At 49.4% G+C, this 26,765-nt stretch overlaps 1 protein-coding gene across 2 annotated transcripts in view; it reads left to right on the top strand.

Moving 5' to 3' along the window:
• The first annotated feature begins 3,728 nt into the window (after positions 1–3,728).
• The window catches only part of Irak2 (interleukin 1 receptor associated kinase 2), a 55,428-nt gene continuing 32,391 nt past the window's right edge, over positions 3,729–26,765 (top strand). The window contains exons 1-2 of one of the 2 annotated variants that reach the window (XM_052720574.1): positions 3,729–3,910; positions 13,024–13,206. In XM_052720574.1, coding sequence (XP_052576534.1) covers positions 3,817–3,910; positions 13,024–13,206 — 277 coding nt within the window. In that variant the 5' untranslated portion in view covers positions 3,729–3,816. The remainder of the gene's footprint in view (positions 3,911–13,023; positions 13,207–26,765) is intronic. The other variant, XM_052720573.1, reaches the window with a different exon arrangement.

Consider the following 26,765-nt stretch of genomic DNA (forward strand, 5'->3'; position numbering starts at 1 on the left):
CGAATTCAGAGACCGCCTGCCTCTACCACCCGAGTGCTGGGATTAAAGGCGTGCACTAGCATGCCTGGCCTTCATTTAATGTCCTAATTTAACTTTTCCCCTGTTCCTACAAGCACTATGTAAACACCAGTGTGCTATGCTCTTCCTTTGAGGATGACTGTGGAGTGTTTGCCAGCATCCTGGTCTCCTTGATGCTCTAAGATCAGCAAGTGACTCAAGGTTTCCCACCAGCCTTTCTGTGTCACGCCTTAGCCTACAACATTCCGTGAGCGAAGTGGCCACATGCCCGTGTAGAGGGTGCCTGTGTTTGGGAAGTCAGCAGGCACCGACTGCAGTATTGCAACATTGGTTTTATGTTTTTAAACCTCTTTGTTTCAAAAATCTTACGTTTGTCTTATTAAACTGGAAGTTTGAATACTGTTCTCTGTGTTGTCCAAAGAGTGGAGACCTGTGGCTTGAGTCACGTGCTCTTCCTTTGGTGTCCTGTAAATGTGTTCTTCAGACTTCATGTTTTCTACCTTGAGTAGAAAAGGCTGACCTTTAGTACAATAAACGGTGCTAAGTGAAGGAAGCAGGTGTGTTGTGTTACTTTTAACAGGGCTCTTCCCTGTGGGAACTGAGATGTTTGCTGAATGGTGTGGGGGTTGGGGCAAGAAGCAAGGCCTCAGTTGTTTTTTTTAATTTACCATTGTTTCTTATAGCTTCATTTTCCTTAAAAGAATGAAGTATCTCTGTAAAGCATTTAAACACTGAAGAAGATGGTGGTGAGATGCTCAGGTAGGTGTGGTGGCTCACTCTTGAGATTCTAGAGCTCTGGAAGTGGAGCATTTGGATCAGGAGCTGGAGGTCTTCCTCTGTTCCACAGTGAGAGTTCCAGGCTAAGCTGAGCTTTTAAAGACCTGCTCTAGAAGGAACAGTTGGGTTGGAGAGATGGCTCAGCAGTTAAGAGCACTCACTTTCAGGAGACCAGAGTTTGATTCTCAGCACCTAAGTCGGGTGGCTCACAGCTGTTGTAACTTAAGTTCCAGGGAGTCTAATGTCTCTTGCCTCCAGGGTCACCTGCAGTCTCATACACATACCCACATGCAGACACACACAGCTATTTAAAATAATTCATATTGAAAACATTTTCTTTCTTTCTTTTTTTTTTTTTTTTTTGTTTTTTGAGACAGGTTTCTATGTGTAGCTTTGGAGCCTGTCCTGGAATTCACTCTGTAGCCCAGGCTGGCCTCGAACTCATAGAGATCCACCACCTGCCTCAGCCTCCCGAGTGCTGAGATTTAAGGCTTGCACCACCACCACCTGACTGAGGACAGATTTTTAACCTATGAAACAACCAAAAAAAGTAAGTGATCAACATTTTCACAGGTAGTCAACACTGATAACCTGGCAGAGGGCACGGAGATGTGCACTTGCCTATCTGTCAGAGGCCTGGGTGTGATCCCCAGCACCCTCCCCCCACCCCACACACTTTTTTTAGCACTTCAGTCCAGTTTTGTGCTGGTCACTGACCTGCCTGAAACTCCAGTATTACCCCTGAGCTGCTGGCTTCAATACTTGCCTTCGTCAGCCCTCACCACACACTTGATAATTCATTGGCAGATATGCTGGCTAGTTTTATTTTTCCGTTTGTTTATGTTTTTTCAATACAGGGTTTCTCTGTTTAACAGTCCTGGCTGTCCTGGAACTTGCCTTGTAGACCAGGCTGACCTCGAACAGATACCTTGGGACTACAAGTGTGTTCACCATGCTAGACCTGAGATGTATGTCTGTCAGTCCCTTTTTTTTTTTCCCTCGAGACAGGGTTTCTCTGTATAGTTTTGGTACCTGTCCTGGATCTCGCTCTATAGACCAGACTGGCCTCAAACTCATAGAGATCCGCCTGGCTCTGCCTCCTGAGTGCTGGGGTCAAAGGTGTGGGCCACCACCGCCCAGCCAGTCCCAATTCTTACTCTTCTTTTCAGCTTTAAACAGACATTGCTCAGTGGTTTTTTTTTTTTTTTTTTGGTTTTTCGAGACAGGGTTTCTCTGTGTAGCTTTGCGCCTTTCCTGGAACTCACTTGGTAGACCAGGCTGGCCTCGAACTCACAGAGATCTGCCTGGCTCTGCCTCCCAAGTGCTGGGATTAAAGGCGTGCGCCACCACCGCCCGGCTGTTTTTTTTTTTTTTTTTAAGTTTTAGGTTAACTATCAATTTTGTGTTGTTTGTTTTTTAAATTTATATATAAATTTATATATATATATATATATATATATATATATATATATATATATATTTTACATGCATTGGTGTTTTGCCTGCATGTATGTATGTGTGAGGGTGGTGGATCCTCTGGAACTGGAGTTACAGACAGTTGTGAGCTGCCATGTGGGTCCTGGGAATTGGCCTCTGAGCCATCTCTCCAGCCCCCTTGTTTTGTTTTTTTAAACACTGGTGAACTGTGAACCCTATGATCAAAAGCCACATGTATACTGGTCCATAAATTTTTACTTGAATTGGGAAGGTGGACAAATTTTGTGCCTGAGGGAGAAGTGAAGAGGACCCACGGGCATCATGCATGGAGACTAGCGAGTATGCAGTGACAGTCTTCCTGGAGGGCAGTGGGTAGGATCCGTCACAGTGTGAGATGGGCTCTTTTTTACTACACAAAATCTAGTGTCAGGAACTTAGGAGGATAAGCTGAGCAATGGAACACTTGCCTAGCATGCCAAGCACCTGGCCTTGATCCCAGCATGGCAGAGAAATAAGGTTCAAAACAATGAACTGAAGATTGGCATGGTGGTATATGCCTTTCATCCCATCACTGGGAAGGCAGAGCCAGGTAGATCTCTGAATTCTAGGATAGCCTGGTCTACAGAGTGAGTACCAGGACAGCCAGGGCTCCAAAGAGAAACTGTCTCAAAAAGCAAATAAATTTAAATGAACTTCAAGTTTTTATATTTTATTTCATGTGTACAAGTGTTTTGACTACATGTATGTATGTGCACCATGTGCATGCCTAGTACCCAAGGACAACAAGAGGGCATCAGATCCCTTGGAACTGAAGATAGGAATGATTGTGAGCTGCCCGATAGGTACTAGGAACTGCTGCAGTAAAGGCTCTTAGCCTCTGAGCCACTTCTCCAGACAGACTTTCTCTGTAGCTTTGGAGCCTGTCCTGGATCTCGCTCTACAGACCAGGCTGACCTCGAACTCACAGAGATTCATTCACCTGTCTCTGCCTTCCAAGTGCTGGGATTAAAGGTGTACGCCACCATTGCCCAGCTTACTTTTCAATTAAAAAAAATATTTTTTGAGACATGGTCTCACTTTGTAGACCAGACTGACCTGCCCTGGAACTCAGTGTGTGTTACCTGACTGGCTTTGAACTTGTCCATCAGCCCCAGCCACCTGACAATGGCATGTGACACCGTGCCCTGTGCACTTTTAAATCGTTTAGCACATTGTGTAATTCATTCTTTCTCCCAACACTGAAGGCAAAAATCTCTGGATTTTCTTCGCTTAAACCTCACCAACACCCATTAGGTGAATGTATTCCAGGTGGCCATGGAGGTAAAGTTGGCCAGCTTCAGGGACTGACTGCCTTGGAACTTGGGACTCCCCGCCCTGGTCTAGGTCGGGCAACATGTGCTATCGAATGCAACCACTAGGGGGCGCTGGCCTGCCCGCTTTCGGCCTTGGTGGATGGCGCGTGCTGCCGCACTTGGGCACTTGGGGGCGCTCGCTCGCCGGCCCAGAGCGGCCGCGGGCAGCGCCGCCCCTCACTAGGGAAGCCGCGGCCCTCCGCCGTGGGCTCAGTCGCCGCGAAGTCTCGCCATGGCTTGCTACATCTATCAGCTACCGTCCCGAGTGCTGGACGACCTGTGCCGCAACATCGACACGCTCAGCGAATGGGACTGGATGCAGTTCGGTGAGTGTGTCGCCTACATTCGACTGGGACCGCGCCCATCCGTGTTACCCGAGGCCGGGGGGTGCCTGTTTAGGACGCTGCTGCTTCGCTTTAGTTTCCAGACCGACTTGAAGCTGCCTGTGAAGCGTGGGTGGGACTCGGACCCAGGCTCCTGCTCGACTCCCACTGTAGCCGCTTGCTGTGTTTTGCCTGTTTGTGTCTTGATCGATCGTGGAGCTGTAGTAGGTTGTCTGCGCAGTTGCGCTCTTGCCCAGGCTGTGTGCGTTCCGGTCTCAACACTTTGCAGCTTGTATCTGGGGCCACTCTCTTTACTTCCCTGAAATTTGTCCTAATCTGTAAACAGCAGGTGACAATTATAGCCTCATTATACAGGTGTGAGAATAAAAGTTATGGCAAGAAGGCTCCTTCCTACCTTAGTGTTGTTGTTAGGTGGTTGATTTTCCAATTCTTTCTGTTTTGAGACGGTCACACTGTGTAGCCCTGGCTGCCCTGGAGCTTACTGTGTAGAACAGGCTGACCTGGAACTCACAGAGATCCACCTGCCTTACAAATGCTGGGATTAAAGGTGTGCACCGCTATGCCTGGTGATTGATTGATTGATTGATTGACTGATTGATTGATTGATTGATGGCAGTGAAGGAGCTGATCCTAGGGACTTGTGCCTGCTAGGCAAGCATCCTACACTGAATCATATCCAAGGAGATTTTTTTTTTTTTTTTTGGTCTTTTGAGACATGGATGGTTTCCTTACTTAGCCCAGGTTGTCTTAAAACTTGCCATCCTCTTATCTCAGCTCCTGAATGTGGGATTACAGATTTGAGCCATTGTGCCTTGGTTTTTTTTCCTCTTCTTTATTTTTTTGGATAGGGACTCATGTAGAATATCCGGGAGCTTGCTATGTAGCCAAGGATGCCCTTGAACTTCTGATCCTCCCACTTCCACTTTGGAATTGGGATTACAGGCTTGGTGTATGTGGTGCTGGAGATGGATCCCAGCAGAGCACTATACCAACTGAGCGACAACCCCTCCCCTTATTCTTGTAGTTCAAAAAGACATGGTTAACAGTTGTCATGCTTAGTTTTAAGTCAGTGTAACTTTGTCACTTAATTTCCTAAATGACGTAATATATATGTTCCATTGTTACTGTTTGCTTATTTTTTATTTTTTATTATTATTTTTTAGATGTGGTCTTGTGTAGCCCAGGCTAGCCTAGAACTCATTATATTACTAACGATAACTTTGAATTTCTGTTCTTTCTACTGACACCTCTCAAGTGCTGGGATTATGGGGATGTGCCACCTTGCCTGAATTCAGTAATATATATATAATTTAAAATTTACTAAATATATTGTATATATATTTACATTACTGGAGGCTTGGCAAGATTGCTCAATGGGTAAAGGCTCTCAATCTCAAGCCTGTGGTCCTGAGTTCAATCCCTGGAGCCCACGTCAAGGTGGAAGGAGAGAACTAACTCCACATGAACCATGGCATGAGCACCCACACAAATCATGCATAAATACACAGCAAATTGTTTTACACTTTTGAAAGGTGGTTTTCACGCCTGTAGATGACACCCAGGAGTGACTGTTAACATGTTTTCTTTGATGTTTATTGTTGAACCGAAAAGTCTGTGAATCCTAAAATTAAAAAAAAAATGTTTTACATTTTGTTAGATGTGGTATAGTAGACATCTATAATGCCACACTGGGGACATGGAGGCAGGGGGATCAGGAGCCCAAGGTCAGGTGCAGGTACTTAGGGAATTTGAAGTAGCTGGGCAAGTGAAACCTTATCTCAAAACAGAAAGGATAAAACTATCACTCCCCAATTTTTTACATCATAAAGAATAGTGCTAATTAAAAAGAGTATATAAAATAGGTATGCTTGACACAATAATAAAATGAGTGTGTACGTGTCCCTCCAGTTTGAACATATAACATGCATGTTAGGGTTCAGGTGTACCTCAGTGGTAGAACACTCAGTTCACATGTGGGAGGCCCTGGGATCTGTCCCTAGCCCTGCAAACGAAACAGAAAATAAGAAGGAAGAAAAGAAATCATAAGTAGTTTAAGGTAGTGGTCCTCAATGTAGGATTCCCTTTTTCCATAAGTAACAATTGCCAACATCTAGAGACATGTCTACTTGACAGACCTTGGTGGATGTGGTAGGTGAACTTCAGGGCTACTGTAAGACACCCAGTAGGGCAGACCCTCAGCACAAAGCACAGCTACCCCGAGAGTCAGCAGGGATGGGGTTCAGGGACCCTTTGACCGAGGGAGACAAGAAGAGAGAGAGAGAGAGAGAGAGAGAGAGAGAGAGAGAGAGAGAGAGAGAGAGAGAGAGAGAGAAAAGGAGAGAGAGAGAGAGAAAGGGAGGGAGGGAGGGAGGGAGGGAGGGAGGGAGGGAGGAAGAAATACTGTAGGAGTTGAGAGCAGAAAGATGAGCCCAGTTCTCCACAGGGATGAGCATGCGTAGCCTCCGAGAGCCCATTGTAGCACCCATTGCTGCTCATGTTGCTAACTCCTTGACCTTGCAGCCCCACAGTGCTCAGGACTGTGCCTTCTGCTCTTCTTCTCAGATGCACTGAAGTGTAGATATGTATGTCAACCATCCTGTCATTTTTGTACACCAGTCACACATGACAGATAGCCTGCCTTTTTTTTTTTTTAATTTCATATGCATTGGTGTTTTGCCTGCATGTCTGTGTGAGGATGTGGGATCCCCTGGAACTGGAGTTACAGACAGTTGTGAGCTGCCATGTGGGTGTTGGGAACTGAACCTGGGTCCTCTGGAAGAGTAGCCAGCGCTTTTAACTGCTGGGCCATCTCTCCAGCATCCCCCCCCCCCAACCTGCCTTTTTTCTCTTAAAATACATCATAGGCATTTCACTTTGATAGACATCCTCCGCCATGGTCTATTGTGTCCTTACACTGGCCTCAGACTGGCTGTCCTCCTGCTCTAGCTTCTCTGAATACACCATACCTGGCAATGTATTCTTTGGATTTTCTCTTGAGTGTGCATTTTCATTCTGCATCACTATTGGAGAACTGGGAGGCTGGGGTTGGTAACGTCTGGGATGAAGGGAAGTGGCTGTCTTCTCTTGTGCCCTCAGCCTTAGTCTTGGGGTGCCTGTGAGGATGTCTTGTAGCTGGAGAGTTTTCTCTCCGTTTGTGGCTGGAGGTTTTTCTCCGGGTCCTGCCAAGCCCCGGCAGTCCCTTAGCCCACTTATAAAATAAACATACAGATGCTTATATTATTTAAACTGTTTGGCCATTAGCTCAGGCCTATCATTGTCTAGCTCTTACTCTTATATTTAGCCCATTTGTATTAATCTATACTTTGCCACGTGGTTCGTAGCTTGCTGGTACCTTACATCTTCCTTGTCCTGGCGTTGGCTCCAGGCACTCTCTCCCTCTGCCTTTCTGTTCCCTCAATTTTTCTCTCTGTTAGTCCCACCTATACTTCCTGGCTACTGGTCAATCAGTGTTTTATTTGTATAGAGCGATATCCACAGCAATGTCTGTTACCACCTGATTGTCCAGGGGACTCTGTGTCCCAATACTTGGATGCCCTATGGTGATTTGGAATATTTCCTGGGCAGTGACCAGCTCTGTGTGTGTGTGTGTGTGGGGGGGGGGGGTGTCTTTAATTTTTTTCCCATTTCAGCCCAGGCCTGAACTGCCCGGAGCAGGATACCTTCTGTTCTTAGAATATTAGTGTAAGAGACACACTTATGGCTTATGACTTTTTGGAAAAAAGCTTTATTAAGATATAATTTATGGGCTGGGTGGTGGTGGCATGCATCTTTAATCCTAGCACTTGGGAGGCAGAGGCAGGCAGATCTCTGTGAATTTAAGGCCAGCCTGGTCTACAGAGTGGGTTCCAGGCTACACAGAGAAACCCTGTGTCAAAAAAACCCAAAAAATAAAAAATAAAATAAAAAAGATACAATCCATGAGGTTGAGGTGTGGCTCAGTGGTCAAGTGTGTGCTTACCCTGCCTAAGGCCCTGGGTTCAACTGCTGGAATGAAATAACAGAGGATGGAGGGAAAGAGAGGAGGGGATGGGAAGGAAGAAGAGGAGGAGGAGGAGGAGGGAGAAGGGGTGGTATTGTGGTGCCACAGATGTGCAATCTGAGCACTGAGGAAGCTGAGGTAGGAGGAGCAGGTGTTCAAGGTCAGTCTCCAGTATGTAGTGAATTCCAGACCAGCCTGGGTTACCTGAGGGCCTGTCTCAAAAAGCACAAGCAGACAAGCAAGCAAATGATAAAACAAACAAAAATACAAACAAGCAGGGAAGCCATAATCAACAATCATATAATCCACATATTTAAATCAATGATCACATAGAGCACATATTTAAATCAATGATCATACAGTGCACATATTTAAATCAGCGATCATGCAGTGCACATATTTAAAGAGCACCTCGGTGGCTCTTAGCACATTCATAGGGTTGTGATTTTATTTTTATTACTCCAGATGGAAGCCTGTCCCCCTTCAGTGCCACTCCTCACCCCTTCGCCCGCACTCCCTTGGCTCCAGGTGTTTCCTGTCGTAGTGTTTCATGTGAGTGGGACCATCCAGTGTTCGCAGCCCTTCACAGTAGGCTTCACTTAGCAGCTCTTAAAGGTCCATCCCTGTGGTAGCAGATGTGAGCCCCGAATTGCTTTCCTTCTCTTCCTCTGTCCCCTTCTCAGGCCTCTCTTACACCCTGTTTCCCCATTACTCTCCTACCCCCTCGTTTCTTTCTTTCTCTCTCTCCTTTCTTTTCCAGTGTTGGAAATGGAACCCAGGGCCTCTCACATGCTGGACAAGCACACCATTAACGAGCCATACCCCTTGTCCCAGTTTCTTTTTATACTCAAATAACATTCCAGTATATGGACGTCTCACATTTTGCTTTTCTATTTTCCATTGATGGCTATGTGGGCTCTTCTCATTCCTGGGCAGGCATGATAATGCCACGGTGGACATTTGTGTTCTAGCGTCAGTGTGTCAGTGTGGATGAATGCTTTCATTCCCCTTGGGTGTACACACATAGGCATGGGGTAGAGAGTCGGGAGTGCACTCTGTACTGCTTGTTAGAGGGACACACTGCCAGTTGTTTCCCAGACGGACTGCCCTGGCTCACACCCCCACTATCCATATAGGAGGGCTACTGTTTGTCTTGCCAAAGCCTGGCCTGGTCTCTCTTTTCGACTCTTGCTTGTTGGCCATTTGCACACTCTTTTCCAAGAACTGCTCCGAATTTGCAAGTCCTAGAGATGGCAGAATTACCCACAGTCCTCTGAGGCATCACTGATAGAGGATATCAAGGGAATCACTTTGCGAGCCTGCCAGCTTCGGCCCTCTCGCCTCCAGCTCCTACACCTCACCTCACTCTCCCTGCCTCAGCCTCCCTGGCCTCCTTTGGGCTTTAGATCTTTGTATCTGCGGTTCCCTCCGCCTGAGTTACTGTTCCTCCTGCCTGGCTTTGTAGTCTGTACTAGTTTCTCTTGCTGCTGTAACAAAAAATCACAAATTGAGTGGCGATTTCAAGCAGCACAGACTTCTGACCTCACACACCTGGAAGCTGTTCCCTTGGCCGACGGCCCCTCCCTCCATCTTCAAGGCGGCAGCACAGACTCTTCCTAAGCCTGACCTGTGTTTCTCTCACCTCCCCTTTTTCATTCTCTCCTCCCCTCCCAACAGGGTCTCAAAGCTGCCATCCCCAGCTCTTTGCCCTCCTTTTAGAAGGACTCTGGAAATGATAGGGCTGATCCAGGCAGCCTGGGAAGCTCCCTTCCCTCTCCGTTCTTATCTAGTCCCATTTGCACAGTCTCTATGGCCTCCTAAGACAATGTATTCAAGGGTCTTGGGGCTTAGGGACCAGATGCTTTTGTGGGTAGATATTGGTCTGTCTGCCATAGTTCTGCCTCTTGAAGGCACCCATCTGTCCCTGCCCCAGCTTCTCAGCCCATCACAGGTTTCACCTCAGTTCTCCTGAACATGCTCACCCTTCCCTTGTTCCTGCTTTGGCTAGTCCATCTCTCCCTGTAGTACATAAGCCATGTGTGTGGGGACTGATCCTGCCTCTTTCCCAGCGTCTGTGGAGTCAAGGACAGTGCTGGGCAAGTGGGTAGGTGCTCGGCATTCACCCTGGAGAATGACTCATAGGTGGGTGCATCTTCTCACCCTGGAAGCTGCTCTGAGCCCCAGGCTGGGCCTCCCTTGAGGGTCAGGGTCACTGGGCCTGGAGCTGGCTAGGCAGCTGCCAGCTGGTCTCAGGACTTTGGTTTTCTGTGCCCCAAAGGAGGAAGAACTTGGATGATTGTCCCTCTACTTTTTATTCTCGGCTGCTGAGTTACTCTAGAAAAGGGTGATCTTGAGCTGTGGTCCTGGGAGGGAGGGTGTGGGAAGATCTAAAGTGGTTTAGAAAACCCACAGCCACAAATATGCATGCTCTTGGATCTAGCCCAGTGGGTAGCCTGTCCCTCGACTGTTTCTCTGCAGTCACAGCTGCACTCTGTCTGGACCTGTGTAGATGGGGTTCTTACCGGTTCATCCACCTGGGAGTGTGCAGAGGGCCCCTGCAGGAGCCCCTTAGCTGGACCACTCTTCTTGCTCATCAGTGCAGAGCAGCAACCTTTGTGCACTGCCTGGCTGTGTGACTTCAGGCAAGTGACTGCGTGTCTCTGAGCCTTTCATCTGCAAGAGGCTGAGGGAACACAATGGAGTTTGGCTTGTCAGGAGAGGGGCATTTGACCTTGGGGCTGGTCATTTCAGGATGCAGGGCTGCCCCTGCTCTGGAGGACTGTAAGGATGGGTAGGCTTTTCCCAGGATTCAGCAATTAACACGGAACAATGGCTCTAACCCATTTATGTCCCCATTACTGAGTGCCAAGTGTTCTCCCAAGTGTCCCAGTGTATAGAGTTCTCTGGTCCTTGTAGCCACCTCGGAGGCTCTGGGAGAGGTGGCAGACCTTCCCCAGTGTACAGCAGGGAAGTGCCCGGGAGGGTTTGAACCAGGGCTGCTGTGTTAGTCAGCTCTCACTGTGGCAAAACTCCTGAGGGAGTCGCCTTAGAAAGAGGGAAGGTTTGATTCACAGTGTGAGAGATTGCAGTCCGTGATCTTTTGATTCTGCTTTGGCCTGTGGCAAGGTCTCATGGTCAGGCAAAAGCACCTCATGGAAGGCGCTGGACTCCTATAGCCCCCTTGAGAGCACATCTCTGAAGGCTCGGAAGACTCCCCCTGGGACCTGTGCCTTAAAGCTCCTACCTCTCCCGGTACCAAGCTGGGGACCAAGCCTTTAGCCAGGGACTCTTGGTGGGACACCAGATCTGAAGGGTAGCGTTCACACATATGGGGAAAGTCTGGGAGATGAGCTGCAGGGAGGCAGCCAGTGGTTTCCTTGGGTCTCCCAGGTAGGAAGATGAGGAGGACTTTTCTCTAACAGCCATAGCCTAGCGGGGGCCCTTAGCAGTGACCAAGTTCCCGCCTGCCTCTCTGCCTGCCCTGCTCCTGGGTGCAGTATTAATGGATCAGTACCTTAAGAGACATCAATTTCACAGGACTGAACTCTCCCTTAGAGAAGGCACCCTGGGGTTCACTTCCTGTTTCTCCTGGGAGGAAATGGAAATTCACAGAGGGTCAAGGCTCTGGCAGGCCAAGCCCCACTCCACAAGCATCTTTACTAGGCTGGCTTTTCATGACATAACTCCTTCCTCTTTGCCCCCTGTGAACAGTGGGAAGGGGACTCTGGGCTGTTACATCACTTCCCGCTGGCTAGGAATCTGGTTTGGAGTTTCCAGTGACTAAAACTGCAACTCTGGAACTTTCCATTCCTACAGGGCACTTCTCCCGGAGGCTTTCTCTGTAGGAGAGTGTCGTGGTCCTTCCTCATTTATCTAGTGACAGGTCCTTTGTGTTTATCCTGGCTCTGATGTCTTCCATGGTCTGAGCTTTATCTCTGGCCTCCCCGTCCCCTGCGCGACACGCCTCCAAGCTCATATTCCAAACAGAAAAGCTCATGGAGTTTTGGTTTCGCCTGCCCTCTTTAGAGCTCATCTAGGTTTCCAGTATGCTTAATGACATTTTTCTTTGGTGGTGCTAGGGCTGAACCCGAGCCTCATGCGTGACAGACAAGTACTGTTCCAACCAAGTACACCACAGTCCCCAACACACTCGGCTTTGTGTTCACATAAATTCCCGCTCGGTGATTTTTGAACTCTTGGCACCAAAGCTTGGTTTTGTTGTTGCTGTTGTTTGTTTGTTTGTTTTTTGTTTGTTTGTTTTTCAAGACAGGGTTACTCTGTGTAACAGCCCTGGCTGTTCTGGAACTGGCTTTGGAGACCAGGCTGGCCTCGAACTCACAGAGATCCGCCTGCCTCTGCCTCCCGAGTGCTGGGATTAAAGGCGTGCACCACCACCGCCCAGCTAATTCCTCATTTTTGTTTGGTTTTGTTTTGCAGTACTGGGGTGGAGCCTGGGGTCCCCTGCATGTGCTAGCAGGTGTTTTTCCATCGTGCTACACCTCCCCAGGCTGTTGCAGTCTCAATTTTTGTTTGTTTGTTTCTTTTAAATGCTTCCCTTATGTCAATAGATTCAGTGGCAGGGCTGGGATTGGTGGCTCATGCCATTAATCCTAGCAGATCTGTGAGTTCAAAGCCAGCTGGTTCTGCATAGTGAGACCCTATCTTAAAAACAAAACAAAACAAAAAAAAAAAACAGTGGGATACTATGTCACAAATAAGGGCTGGAAGTGTGGCTCAATGGTTTAGCTGCCCTCCACTCATCTGCAACCTAGACAGCTGCCCTGAGTTTTTCCATTTGGGGATGTGTCTGTGATGGAGACAGATGACACTCCCTGCCTGCAGGGGGCTTCTGTTTTAGATGAAGTGGGTACAGTTCTTCTTCCCACTGAGGCTTTTGCTTTCTCATCCCAAGCAAAGACACTGCTGATACCCAAGGCTCCCAGGCTCCTGTCCCGTGGTCTTCCTCCTGCGGGGGGGCGGGGGGGGGGGGCGCGAGTAGCCATGGTGACACCTGGGAGGAGCAGCGGGGCAGGAAGGGCCTCTCCCTGGGAGGCCGCACCTCCAGCTCTAAGAGGAATCCTCTCCTGCCTTCCAGCCTCCTACGTGATCACGGACCTGACGCAGCTAAGGAAGATCAAATCCATGGAGCGGGTGCAGGGTGTGAGCATCACCCGGGAGCTGCTGTGGTGGTGGGCCATGCGACAGGCCACCGTCCAGCAGCTGGTGGACCTCCTGTGTCACCTGGAACTCTACCGAGCTGCCCAGATTGTCCTGAGCTGTGAGTAACCATCTGTCCCCAAGGGGGGGTCTCAGCAAGGGCTGTGTGTCTGTCTGAAGATGCTGTCCATCTTTTGTCAGTGCAGGGGGAGGAACCAACTTGGGCGAGATGAGCTCTCTGCCACTGAGCTGCACCTAGCCCTGGGACCCTTCTTCTTCCCAGGCTAAAATTCACACCCCAACTCCGTTATTTGTCAGCTGTTATCTGCAGGCCTGCTGTGAACTCTACTGGGCTGACTAGCCAGAGACCTATAGCCTTTTATTTTTGTAATTAAAACAACATTGGAGCCGGGGGGTGGGGATGGGGTGGGGTGGCGGCGCACACTTTTTTTTTTTTTTAAAGATTTATTTATTTATTATGTACACAGAAGAGGGCGCCAGATCTCATTACAGATGGTTGTGAGCCACCATGTGGGTGCTGGGAATTGAACTCAGGACCTCTGGAGGAATAGTTGGTGTTCTTAACCTCTGGGCCATCTCTCCAGCCCCGCAGCGCACACTTTTAATTCCAGTACTCTGAAGGCATAGGCAAATGGAGCTCTGTGAGTTTGAGGCCAACCTGGTCTACAGAGCGAGTTCCAAGACAGCCAGGGCTACAAGGGAGACCCTGTCTCGAAAACAAAACAAACAAACAAGCAACAACAATAACAACAACAACATGGAGGCCAGGGAGATGGGTAAGGGCACTTGTTGTCCAGGCTCATGCCTGCGTTTGATGTCTGGGACCCACATGGTGGAAAGAGGGACTCCTAAAAGTTGTCCTCCGACCTCCCCAAACATGCCGTGGCAGCTGTGCCTCTCTCCACAAACATGCACAAGTAAATACATTTTAAAAATACAAATACTGGAGAGCCTCTTACGAGGCAGTAGCAGGAAACTGTGGGCTTTGACGGGAATGGCTGCCTGCTGCGCCAGAGACCCAGACAGATCCGGCACTTGCCTGGACGATCGGAAGCCTTCTTTGAGAGAAGGGTGAAGGTTAGAGCCCTCCAGCCTCGGGGCTGCAGCACACGTGGGTTTTCAGGGCCACCCTGGGACTGCGTCCACGCTTCAGCTGCTGGGTAACTCCCTGGGATGTAGTGTGTGTGGGAATCCGAGGTTTTCACACGCGATGACTTTCCCTTTGGGGCTTAAATAGGAGGTTCCTGTTCCAGCAGGAGAGACTCCAGCCAGGCTTACTTCTGCATTCCCAGAAATTGTCCCATAAACCAAGCCCCTGCCTATTGGCTATGTTTTTTCCCAGGCTCTGTCTCTGTCCTCTTCCCTACCTGGTCTCCTTCCATGTCCACCTTCCCTCAGACTGGACAGGCTAGCCTGCTTGGCTCACAGCCCTTTAGAACCAGCTGGAACCCATCCTGTCCTGTTCTGAGCTGTGCCAGACCACTATTCCTGATCTCCATTCCCCAAGGACCAGCCAGAGAGGCCTGGGCTGAGTGAATCCTGGGAGACGCTCCTCTTCTCAGGCTCTCAGATCCCCCTGCCCTCCCCGACCCCCATTGTCCTGTGAAGGCACCAGCCTGGAGGCCAAGCAGAGCCCTCTCGGGGATTCTTGGAGCCTTGGTCCTCATGATCGCTAGAACCAAAAGGCATTTCATTTGATCATGTGATCAGCCCCTGACGATTGTGATCTCAATTCTGGCTTCTGTATATTCTTAGAAAACTGAAATGTGACAGATGCTGAGAAGTGATAATGTTTAAACTGGTGTGGTGGCAAATACCTGAAATTCATCACTTGGGAGGCAGAGATAGGAGGACCAAGAACTCAAAGCCAGGGGGCTGGAGAAAAGACTCAGCGGTTAAGAGCACTGGCTGTTCCTCTAGGGAACCGGGTTCAATTCCCAGCACCCACATGGCAGCTCACAACTGTCTGTGACTCCAGTTCCTAGGGATCTGACACCTTCACACCAGTGCACATAAAATAAAGTTTATTAATAATATAAAAAAGAATTCAACGCCAGCTTTGGTCGTATGATAAGTTCAGGGCTAGCTTGGACTACACGAGACCTTGTTTCAAAAAATTTCTCCTTGTATTTTGAAAGAATTAATTATAAGCTCCTAATGACTCCAAAGGAGGTGAGGGAGGGTCCCCAGGGGTAGGAAGAGCTGCCAGCTCATATGTGGTCACAGTGGGCTCGCTGCTGGTCCACTTGGGGAGGCAATTGGCCAGGTCAGACAAAACCCCGAGACTGACAATGGCGTCCCATCAGGATGTGTGATAGCAGAGGAGGAGCCCCAGAGGTTAAGAAACTGTGCTTCCTGCCACATTCCCTGGCCGTTGACGGTAGAGGCCATTGACTAATCTAGGAAAAATCTTTACCATTCCAGGTCAACAAAGACTGTGACACCAGATTTAAAGAAATACACTCATGCCAGGCACAGTAGTGCACACTTTTAATTCCAGCACTTGGTAGGCAGAGACAGGCAGACCTCTCTGAGTTCTGGGTCAGCTGGGGCTACATAGAGAGACCCTGTCTCAAAAGCAAACAAACAACAAACAACCAAACAGCAAAAGAATGAGTAGTGGCCTGAGGTCCCAAGGTCCGAGGTCCACCGGGTCTCACCTGGATCCACCGACTGTGGGCTCTCTGGGCCCGCAGGAAGCACCACCCCCTGGCCTTTGGCTGCTTAGAGCCCTTCTCCGACCATGCCCTCCTCTTCTGCCTCTTACTCCCCCAGCCCCCCAAACACAGCTTCCGTTTTCCTCGGTCCTGCTGGCTGAAGCCACCCAGGGTCAGTCCCCACTCCCCTGTCCCCTGGCTGTCCCTGTGAGGTTCTGGCATGGGCCCACCACTGCATCAAGTCCCCAGGCAGCACACTTCCCCTTTCTGCCTCTGGCTGTTTTTCATTCGAGAATAGAAAGTTGCCTGCCCCTTCTTCTGGAGGTGAGCCCCCAGGATGTGTGTGCAGGCACTCAAGTTCCTGTATTAGCAATGCTCAGAGCCCCCTTTCTAGCCGCGATATTTAATCTTAGTTTGCATTTACCTGCTTAATTATTAACTTGCCCAGCTGCAGTTCACTTGAAAAATTGACTTCTGCCCAAGTGAACTTAGGACCTCATAAATGCTAGACAATTGTTCTACCAGTAAACTACACCTTTACCCCCCCAAATGTGTGTGTGTGTATGTGTGTGTGTGTGTGTGTGTGTGTGTGTGTGTGTGTGTGTGTATGGTGTGACACAGGTTCTTTTTGTGTTGCCTGGCTGGCATGGAACTCACTGTATAGACAAGGCTGGCCTTGAACTCACAGAGATCTGCCTGCCTCTGCCTCCTGAATGCTGGGATTAAAGACGTGTGCTACCATGTTTGGCTCCTACACATGCCATTCTCTCATTCTTTTTTATGTGTATGAATGTTCTTCCTGAATTTATACATGTGCACTACATGTGTGCACTGTAGTTCAGTATTTCAGAAGAGGGCACCAGAACCCTGGAACTGGAATTAGGGGTAGTTGTGAGCCACTGCATGGGTGCTGAGAATCAAACCCTGATCCTCTTCAAGACCAGCCAGTGCTCTTAACTGCTGAGCCATCCCCAGACCCCTAAACTCTTCTCTTTTTTCCCCCTGAGACAGGGTTTCTCTGTGAAGCAGCCCTGCCTATCCTGGAACTCACTCTGTAGATCAGGCTGGCCTCGAACTCACAGAGATCCACCTGCCTCTGCCTCCTGAGTGCTGGGATTAAAGGTGTGCGCTGCCACTACCCGGCCCTGCCTGACACTTCTTAAAGATCTATTTGAAGGTAGCTGTATTCAACAGATATCTTGTATGAGTATAGCACTTGTCTAGGCAAGGACCTGGGCTCTCAGCACCAAAACCCCAACCATCCAGAAGCTTCCATAGAGCTGAGGGGAGTCTCAGTAAATGCACGCTGCTGTGGTGGCGCATGCCTTTAATCCCAGCACTCGGGAGGCAGAGGCAGGCGGATCTCTGTGAGTTCGAGGCCAGCCTGGTCTACAAAGCGAGATCCAGGAAAGGCGCAAAGCCACACAGAGAAACCCTGTCTCGAAAAACCAAAAAAAAAAAAAAAAAAGAAAGAAAAAAAAAAAAAAAGCACGCTGCAGTAAACAGTGGCCTTGTGACCATTATGTATGCGCCAAAGGCCAATTCAGGCACACAGGTGCTGGACTTGCATTGTCTTGAAACCAAAGCCTTTGAGGGGATGGGCCTGTGGGTTTCTGTTCCTTCACTTCTTCTCAGCTTTAATTGCCAAGGTCGTTATTTAACTGATAGACATGAACTGTGACAAGAATTAGAATAAATGAGAACAGAGGGCACATGAGAGGAAGCAGCTCCCGCCAGCACATCTTTTCCCATCCATTCTTGGTAGTCTCATGGCAGACTCCAGGCTCTGTTCACACAATGTGGGCTGCACAGGCTTAAAGAGCCCAGCTTTTTGAGGCACGGTGGAACATGTCTGTTAACCCTAGCACTGGACAAAGTGAGGCAGGAGGCTAGCCTGGGCTACATAATGAGACCGTGTCTCAAATAAACAATCAATCAAACTAAACTGGGAGGCGGCTCAGTGGGTGAGCTCTCTTACTGTGTAAACATGGAGACTGAAGTTCAGCTGTCTAGAACCCAAGTAAAATCTGGGTGTGGCCACAGGTGCCTATAAACTCAGAGCTGGCTGGGTGGAGATAAGCTGATCCCTGGGGCTTGTTGGCCTAGCCCCCAAAACAGTGAGCTTCAGGATCAGTGAGAGACTTTAAGGCAGTGGTTCTCAACCTGCAGGTCGTGACCCCTTTGGGTGTCGAACAACCCATTCACAGGAGTTGCCCAAGGCCATCGGAAAACACAGATATTTACATTACAATTTATAACAGTAGCAAAATTACAGTTATGAAGTGGCAACAAAAATAAATTTTATGGTTGGGGGGTCACCAGTGTTAGGGGGGTTGAGAACCACTGCTTTAAGAGAATAAGATAGAAAGTGGCACCTGATGTAAGGCTGTTTGGAGTGGGTAAAGCAGTTCCCTCATGTCCTGGTGTCAGGGGATGCCTGGGACACATGGCTTTGGTTTTTATGTAAGGTGACAAGAAGGAAAGGTGGGTGTGCTCGTGTCCGAAGGGCATGACCAGGAAGTTGCATGTCCAACATCCCCTCAGAAACATTGGCCAGAACTGGGTCCCATGATGGACCTGGTTGCAAGGGAGACTGGGAAATGCAGGTGGAGGGTGTACGTAGCTAAAGCATCTTGTTCCTCTGGAGGAGAAGTACCTCTTCTAGGGACAGTTAACATTTCTGACACACACACACCTTCCCACTTGGCCACTTGGATGTCTTCCCACATGTGCCCTGTCCTAAAGGGAGACAGGCCTGCTATCTACCAGTCATTTTCTTTAGATCAGTCCACCATCTGATGCAATCTGTGGCTCTCTCTTATCAGCTTCTAATGACCCAGTGGGCCTCAAACAGAAGGAGGTTATCTGTACCCCCCTTCCTGCCAGTACACCCACAGTTCATTGCTGGGATGGAACAGGAAGCCACAGGCTATGTAGCTGTTTGCTTATAGCAGTTAGTGATTCCATCAGGACCTCTCCATAGCCTGCTGGTGTGGCGGCCCTGGCCAGCCTATCTGGCAGTCCCTGGTTCCGAGTACATCTTTGATTGTCATGTACTGGGGCATCTGTTTCACTGGAACGTTGATTGAGTAGCTCAGATGGGGCTTAGTGGCAGAGGGTTTGATTGCATGCGTAAGCCTGGGTCTCATGGTGCTTTTGTATCGTGGAGTGGATAGATAGTAATGATCTGAACACAGGTACACACAGCCAGGAGCAGCACATGCACTCAGAGACTCATGCTGTGGGTGGGGAGGACGACTGGGAGAGGGAGATGGGAGAAATCAGTCTCGTCCAGGGTGTGAGTTGAACTTGACTTTCCAACTGAGGACTAGCAGGCAGCTGAAGGGAGGGCCTGCTCATTTCTAAGCAGAGGGTATAGCATGTTCACAGAAACTGTGGTGGCCAGGAGACATGTTTGAGGGCCGAGAGAGGCCTTTGAAGTCCTGATCCTCCTGCCTCAACCTCTCAGATTCTGGGATCACAGGTGTGCACCACCACACCCAGATGATGACACTCTGGGGATCAAACCCAGGCAGGGCCTAGTGCATGCTGGGCAAGCATGGTCCCTCCTTCTGACTTGAAAAGAGAAACCTGCTCTTCGGTGTTGCTGGTGTTCCTGGCTTCTTCAAGACTGTCTCTGTTGATAGAACAAACCTACGCTGTTCAGGCCTTGGAACAGGCCTGCTGTTTGTTTTTAAAGAAGAGATCTCAAATGAGATTTTATTTTAATGATTGATTTTATTTTTAATCCCGTGTGTGTGTGTGTGTGTGTGTGTGTGTTTGTGTGTGTGTGTGTGTGTGTGTGTGTGTGTGTGTGTGTGTAGTTGCCCAGGAAGGCCAGAGACATCCAATCTCTTGGAGCTGGAGTTCACAGGGGCTTGTGAGCTGCCTAACATGGGTGCTGGGAATAGAACTCAGGCAGATCCTCTGGAAGAGTAATACACACTCTTAACTGTTGAGACAGCCTTCCAGCCCCCAAAGTCTGTTTTATGCAGTGGAATATTGCTTGATTCTAATGGAAAATAAAGGCAATTAAGGGTGCTTGTTTGTTTGTTTACCAGATGTGGTGGCACATGTCTGTAATCCCAGCTCCTGGGAGGCTGGAGACAGGTTGCTGAGAGGTCAAGGCCAGCCAGGGCCCTCTTTGGAAGACTGTCTTTTTTTCCCCCACCCCCTGGAAGACTATCTTAAGAAACAAACAAACAAACAACAACAATAAAATGAGTTTGAGCCTAGCCTGGTCTACAGAGTGAATTCCAGGATAGCCAAGACTACACAGAGAAGCCCTGTCTCAAAAAACATAACAAAAAATGTTTGGTTTTTTTTTCCTTTTAAAAACAGTTTGCTTTTTTTCCCCCTAGGAAAATAGTGGAGAACTTTTACTTTGGGGAACACTCCAGTATTCTATGGAATGGGGGCGTTGAGGTTGTATGAACAGTTTTTCTCAGTGCTGTAACAAGATCCCCAGAAAAGCAGCTGATGGAAGGAAGGAAGAAAGGAAGGGAGGGAGGGAGTTAGGGAGGGAGGGGGGAGGGAGGGAGGGAGTTAGGGAGGAAGGGAGGGAGGAAGGAAGGACTTATTTGGCTCTGAGTTTGAGGGCACAGTCCATCATGGCGGGAAGGTGTGGCACCAGGACCTGGGACTGGCCACACTGCACCCACAGCCAGGAAGTGTGAGAGCTGGTGCTCAGCTCCTTTTTGTGCCGTCCAGGACCCCAGCCCCACGGGACGGTGCTGCCCGCATTCTGGATGGGTCTTTGCATCCCAGTCAGTCTAAACCAGAACCCCCCCACAGATGCACCCAGGGAAAGGTTTGCCTCCATGGTGACTCTTAGATCCTGCCAATTTGATAAGATCAACTGTCAAATGTATCTTATAAAAATGTATTGGTCCATGTGGCTGTGTGGTTCTGGGTGTCAACTGAGTAGGGGGAGACCCCTGGGGATCTGAAGGGATGTGGGAGGTGACTAAACCTTCCTCTCCCATCAGCCACTGCCATCTTCTTGTGACTTGTGGGTGCTGGGATGGGACCCTCACACTCTAGGGAAGAGCTGTGTGGCTGACTTCTAACTCCAGCTAGAATTGTCTGGCTAAGTTTTGCAGTCTTTTGGAAGCTGTGCTTGAGCAACTCCAGCCACTCAGACTTTGGCTTTGGTATGTGGTCCAGAGTCACTTCATTTCTGGATCGGGACTCTGTGGACAGGGTACTGTGGGCAGCTGTCGAGCAGAGAAGTGTGTCCCCTCCCTCTTCGTAGAGGCCAGGCTGCACACACACTGGCAACAGAGCTCCCATGTATATGCAGAGTTTCTGTGTGTGTCCTCTCTAAGGTTTTCACAACCTCAGGAGCAACAGAACGTGGGTCAGCTTCATTCCCTGGACCACTGGGGATCTGTCCTTGGAGCTGGCACTGTCTGGCGGAGACATCAGTCCCAGAGTCCCAGCCTGTAGACCCAGAATCAACCAGACTTATCACCTACCATGTCCCAGTTAGCACCTTTCCTCATGACTTTAGTTGCTCCCATTTTATAGATGTGGAAACTGAGGCTCAGAAACTTGCCCAAAGTCACTTAACTTGTAAGTAGCCAAGATGCAAATGGAGGCCAGCTTGGCCTTAATCTGAATTTGGGTAAGTTGTTAGGTCAAGTCTCAGTTTCCCCTTCAGAGAAATGGGCATCTTCAGGTATGGTGGCACTTGAGAGGTGGAGGAAGGAAAATGAGAAGTTCAAGGCTAGTCTTTGCTACATTGAGGTCATCCTGGGCTACATGAGACCCTGTCACAAACCGTCAAACAAGTGTGTAAGCACACCCCTGTTTACTTTGCTTTCAAAGCGGGAAGCTTCAAGGGAGGTCACATTTTTTTCTAAGGTGCTGAGGCCTAGTGTGGGGCAGGTGACCTGATTTCCTTCCCTGAACTGATTCTTCGGTCACTGTGGGTTTTGAGAGTGCTGGAAGAGTGAGTAGAGGGCCACGTGCTGCACAATTAAACTGGGGCGCAGCGAGGTGCGTCTGTCAAACCCTGGCTGTGAACTCTGCTGTGGTCACCGGGCTCCTCTGAGTGTGAGGTTAAACCCTCCTCAGAGGATGCGTGAGTCAGTGTCAGCTATGTCACGCTGCATAACGTAAACCCTGAGATGAGCTGTAACACGGCAAAGGAGAGCGCCTGTGTTACTGAAGCTGGGTTGGGGACACGTCGCTTCCAGGGTCACCGTGACTCGGGAGGCAATGGAAGAGACTCACTGGCTTTTTGTTCCTGATCAGCCAGCCCAGCCACTAGGGCCTTCCGTCATTTGATGAAACTTATCAAAATATTGTCTGCCTCAGGACCTTTGGTATGTTGTGCCCTGGAGCTCTGGTCTTTCCCAAACTTCCCTGTATTCTTCCAGAGGCCGGTCCTCCTCATCACTCATCCTTTGGGTCTCTGCTTCAAGGGACTCTCCCCACAGAAGCTCATGGGGTCCTTCCCTCAAGTTTCTTGTCTGCACAGGAGTCCTCCCACTTTGTAACTTGGTTGGCACCCCCACCCCCACCCCTGCCGGTGCTGGGAACTGACTCAGCCTTTGTACTGAGTTTTGTCTCAAGCAGAGACCCTGTCTCTGACATTGTAAGTGAATGCGTCACAGCGAGTCTTTGAAACCCGGGGTAGGCACGGACTCTCTGGGAATCTAGGGACGGAAGCTGTTAGGAGGTGAGTCAGGTGTGGTGGCATATACCTTTAATCCCAGCAGTTGGGAGGCAGAGACAGGCCGGGTCTGAGTTAGAGGCCAGCATGGTCTACAGAGTTCATTCCAGGACAGCCAGGGCTACATAGGGAAACCTTGTCTCAGAACATTACAACAAAAGTATTTATGTTTATTTATATGTACGAGCGTTTTGCCTGCACATGTCTGTGTGCCATGTGTGTGCAGTACCCACAGAGGTCAGAAGAGGGCACCAGATTCACTGGAGCTGGAGTTATAGACAGTTGTGAGCTTCCATGTGGGTGCTGGGAACTAAACTCAGGTCCTCTGGAAGAACAGCAAGTGCTCTTAACAGCTCACCCATCTCTCCAGCCCTGTGTTCGCGCGCGCGCGCGCGCGCGCACACACACACACACACACACACACACACACACACACCCCATACTCCCGCTGTTAAACCACAGATCACAGATGCAGAGACCAGGCCTGGGAGATTAGTAGGAAAGGTTGAAGCCAGGGCCTAAGTGAGCCATTTGCTCTTGTGGTGGGTGCCTGCCCCAGAGTCCTTTAGTTTGTGGCTAATCACTTTAGATTGTTTATCAGGAATCCATTCCAGCTACAAGCCAACTTAGAATTAAAAAACAAATACTTAAGTATTGCATTATTGTTTGCCTTGAGAGGGTAAAGGGCAGGATTTCCAGAATGTGTTCGTAGACTGAGGACCTTGCTGGCAGCTCATGAGTCCCCTCTGTCCCAATGAGCAGTGCTGAGGTTTGCCACTGTGTTATATGTCCCCAGGTGGCAGGGGAGGAGGCCCAGGCCTCCCAGGGGTCAGCCAAGGCGTCAGCACAGTAAACTGAAGGAAGTGGAGCAGAAACAAAGGACTCCAGAGAAAACAAGTGTTTCCGCTTTCATTTTCTTCAGGGTAACAGAGATTGCAGTTGGACCTGCGTGTGAGTGTGTGTGGGCTGGTGTGCTAGTGTGGGTGTGTGCATGTGTGGGTGCCCATGGGTGCTCACATGTGTGAGGGCCTGAGGTCAGTGACTTCCTCAGTCCTTCTGCGCTTGGGTCTCTCACTAAACCTGGAACTCAACTGGCTGGCCAGGGAGCTTTGGGGATCTGCCTGTCCAGCTGTCCTGCGCTTTTGTTACAGGAATGTGCCCCCCTCCCGGCCTTTCACATGGGTTCTGGGGATCTGAACTCAGGCCCTAAGGCTTGTACAGCAGACACTTTACCTTCTCCTTAGCGCCTTTGTTTCTTTTGGAAGGGTCTCACTGTGTAGCCCAGGCTGGCCTAGAACTCATTGTGTATTCCAGGTTGATCTCAAACTCCAGGTGGCCTTCCTTTAGCATTCTGGGGTTACAAATGAGTCACCATACCAGGCTATAGTTGAACCTATGTCCCAGACCTGCGTTAGATGTCCCCATAGTGGTAGTCATTGTTCAGACGGAGCCACCTGGTAACAGTGGAAGTACCAGTCAATGGCTCACATATAAGAAAAAAGATTTCAGTTTATGTATGTGTGCCCTTGGAGGCCAGAGGGGGATTATAATTCCTTTGAGTTGCGGGCATTTGGGAGCCACCTGAGGTTGGAGCTGGGATCCAAACTCAGGTCCTCCGATAGAGCAGTAAGTGTATTAACCTCTGAGCCGGCTCTTCAGCCCCAATGGCTTGCATCCCTTGATTCCCCACCCCCACCCCCCCCACCCCCCCCACCCCCCGGCTCATTTGTGAGCCAGCTTGTCAGTGAGCCTACTGTGAGCACTTAGCTGGTGGGAGGTTGGCCAGAGTGTCCGGTTGCTGGCGAGCTTGCCGTAAATGATTCTTGCTCATAGAGAGAGCTGTACACGGTGACAGTACTCAGCAAAGAGAGAAGGAAATCACACTCCCCTCATACACCGGCCTGGCAACCATGGCTTGGACAGTACTGTACCCCACCCTCTGCCATTTTGTTGTCCAAGGCTCCGTCCTGGTCCACTCTGGGTTGGGCCCAGCTTGAGGAAACTCCCAGACTCCAAGAACCCACATGCTACCAGAGCTGTAGATACAGGACACCAACATCCCTTTTCTTCCTGGGGTGGGGGGAATGCCAGGAGAGTGAACTCCAAGCTGCTCATCGTCCGTATGATGAGGCTGTCAGTGAACCCTCAGGGAGAGGAGAATGAGTCCCCGTTTCTCCCACCGTCCACCTCCAGGGCTGTTTGGTCCTGCACCCACTGAGTCACCCCTTACCCGCTCTTACTTTCTGGGAGTGTTTCAAATATGTGTATAGACGCTGTCCAATGTAGCTCGATTGGTAATGTTTGCCTAACATGCACAAAGCCTCGGTTGGTCCTCAGCACCCCATAAACTAGGTATGGTGGGCCACAACTGGAATTCCAGCTCTCAGGAGGTAGAGGCAGGAGAATCAGGAAGGTTTTGTTTGTTTGTTTGCCTGTCTGTCTATTTTTGTTTTGTTTTGAGACAGGGTCTTCTATGTAGCTCTGGCTGTCCTGGAACTCACTTTGTAGACCAGGCTGGCCTCAAACTCACAGGCATATCTGCCTGTTTCTGCCTCCTGAGTGCTGGGATTAGAAGTGTGTGCCACTGTGCCCAGCCCAGGATTAGGCATAGTGAGTTTCAGGCCAGTCAGGGCTACATGAGACCCTGCCTCAAAAACACAAAACCCGCCGGGTGGTGGTGACGCACGCCTTTAATTCCAGCGCCTGGGAGGCAGAGCCAGGCAGATCTCTGAGTTCGAGGCCAGCCTGGTCTACAGCGCGAGATCCAGGACAAGCACCAAAACTACACAGAGAAACCCTGTCTCGAAAAACAAAACAAACAAACAAACAAAAAACCCAGTTGAGAATAGCTTTATATTTCAAATGCTTTCTCACAGACCCTCACTGGAACTCAGAGGTTCTTTTGTTTTATTTAGTCAAGCTATTTATTCTTTTGAAGTAGAGTCTTGGTTTGTTGCCCAAGCTGGACTAGAACTTCTGGGTCTAATGATTGTCCAGGCTCAGCCTCTGAAGTAGGTTTTGTTTGTTTGTTTTTTGAGACAGGGTTTCTCTGTGTAACCCCGACTGTCCTAGAATTTGCTCTGTAGACCAGGCTGGCTTTGAACTCACAGAGATCCGCCTGCCTCTGCCTTCCGAGTGCTGGGATTAAAGGCGTGTGCCACCACTGCCCGGCTTCTGAAGTAGTTTGATGACAGGTTAGCTGTGCCTGGCCCAGAGGTAAAAAAAAAAAAAAAAAAAAAGTTTTATTTTGACATTCATACATGTGTATCAGTATACTTAGCATATATTTGCACATCACCCAGCCCCCCTCTGCTGGTTCCTTTACTGTCCCCAAATTGTCCCCCTTTTGCTTTCTCATGTATATGTATGTATGTGTGTGCATATGTATATGTGTGCATATGTATATGTATGCATATGTATACGTATGTGTGTGAATATATATGTATTTAAATATGGGTTCTGCACATGAGAGAGAGCAGCTGCTTTGTCTCTCCGATTCCCTCTCTTGCTCCCCATCCCCACAGCGCCCTTCCTTCCCCTTCACAGTCCTCTGTCTATTTTTCTGTCTCTCTATATTTAACTCTAGAATCTGCTTAAAGCAGAAAGCATGTGATGTTTGTCTTCCTGTGTGGCTCCTAGAGGTTTATTTTGTTTGAGACAGGGCCTGTTAGTTACTCTTCTGTTGCTGGGCTCAAACACTGTGACCAAAACAACTTAAAGAAGAAAGAGTTTATCCAGAGGGCTGAGAATCTGTCACGGTGGGGAGGCATGGCACCAGGCAGGCATGGTGCCGGGAGCAGGAAGCTGAGGGCTCCTGGGTCGAACCCCTGACAGAAGCAGAGAGAACAAACTGAAAAGGCGTGAGTCTTCAAAGTTTCAAAGCCCACCTTTGGTGACGTTACTTCCTTTAACAAGGCCGTACGTACCTCCTAAGCCTCCCCCAAAAGTACCAACAACTGGGACCAAGTGTTCAAATACCCCAGACTATGGGGGGTAATTCTCACTCAAAACTGCCACACCAGGGCTCCTGTAGCCCAGGCTGACCTCTCAAACTCACTGTGTAGCAGAGGCTGGCTGAGAACATCGGAATCTCTTGTCTTCGCCTCCTGATTGCTGGGAGTGCGAGCGTGCATTGCATGGTGTGTGGGTGCCGGCCAGCTACTGTGTGTTTCTCACCTCATCTCACCGAGCCCAGGCATGCTCTCAAAGCTCTGGGGATTACTATTATTCCGTGTAGGGTGAAGGAGCCCTAGAGGATGGAGACCCTGCCCTGGGTACCAGCTGACTGGGGAGGCTGAATCTGCTTCCCCCAGGTCTACCACC

The sequence above is a fragment of the Peromyscus californicus genome, unplaced genomic scaffold (assembly GCF_007827085.1).
Source record: "Peromyscus californicus insignis strain IS unplaced genomic scaffold, ASM782708v3 Scaffold_6__1_contigs__length_162567912, whole genome shotgun sequence".
Lineage (NCBI taxonomy): Eukaryota > Metazoa > Chordata > Mammalia > Rodentia > Cricetidae > Peromyscus > Peromyscus californicus.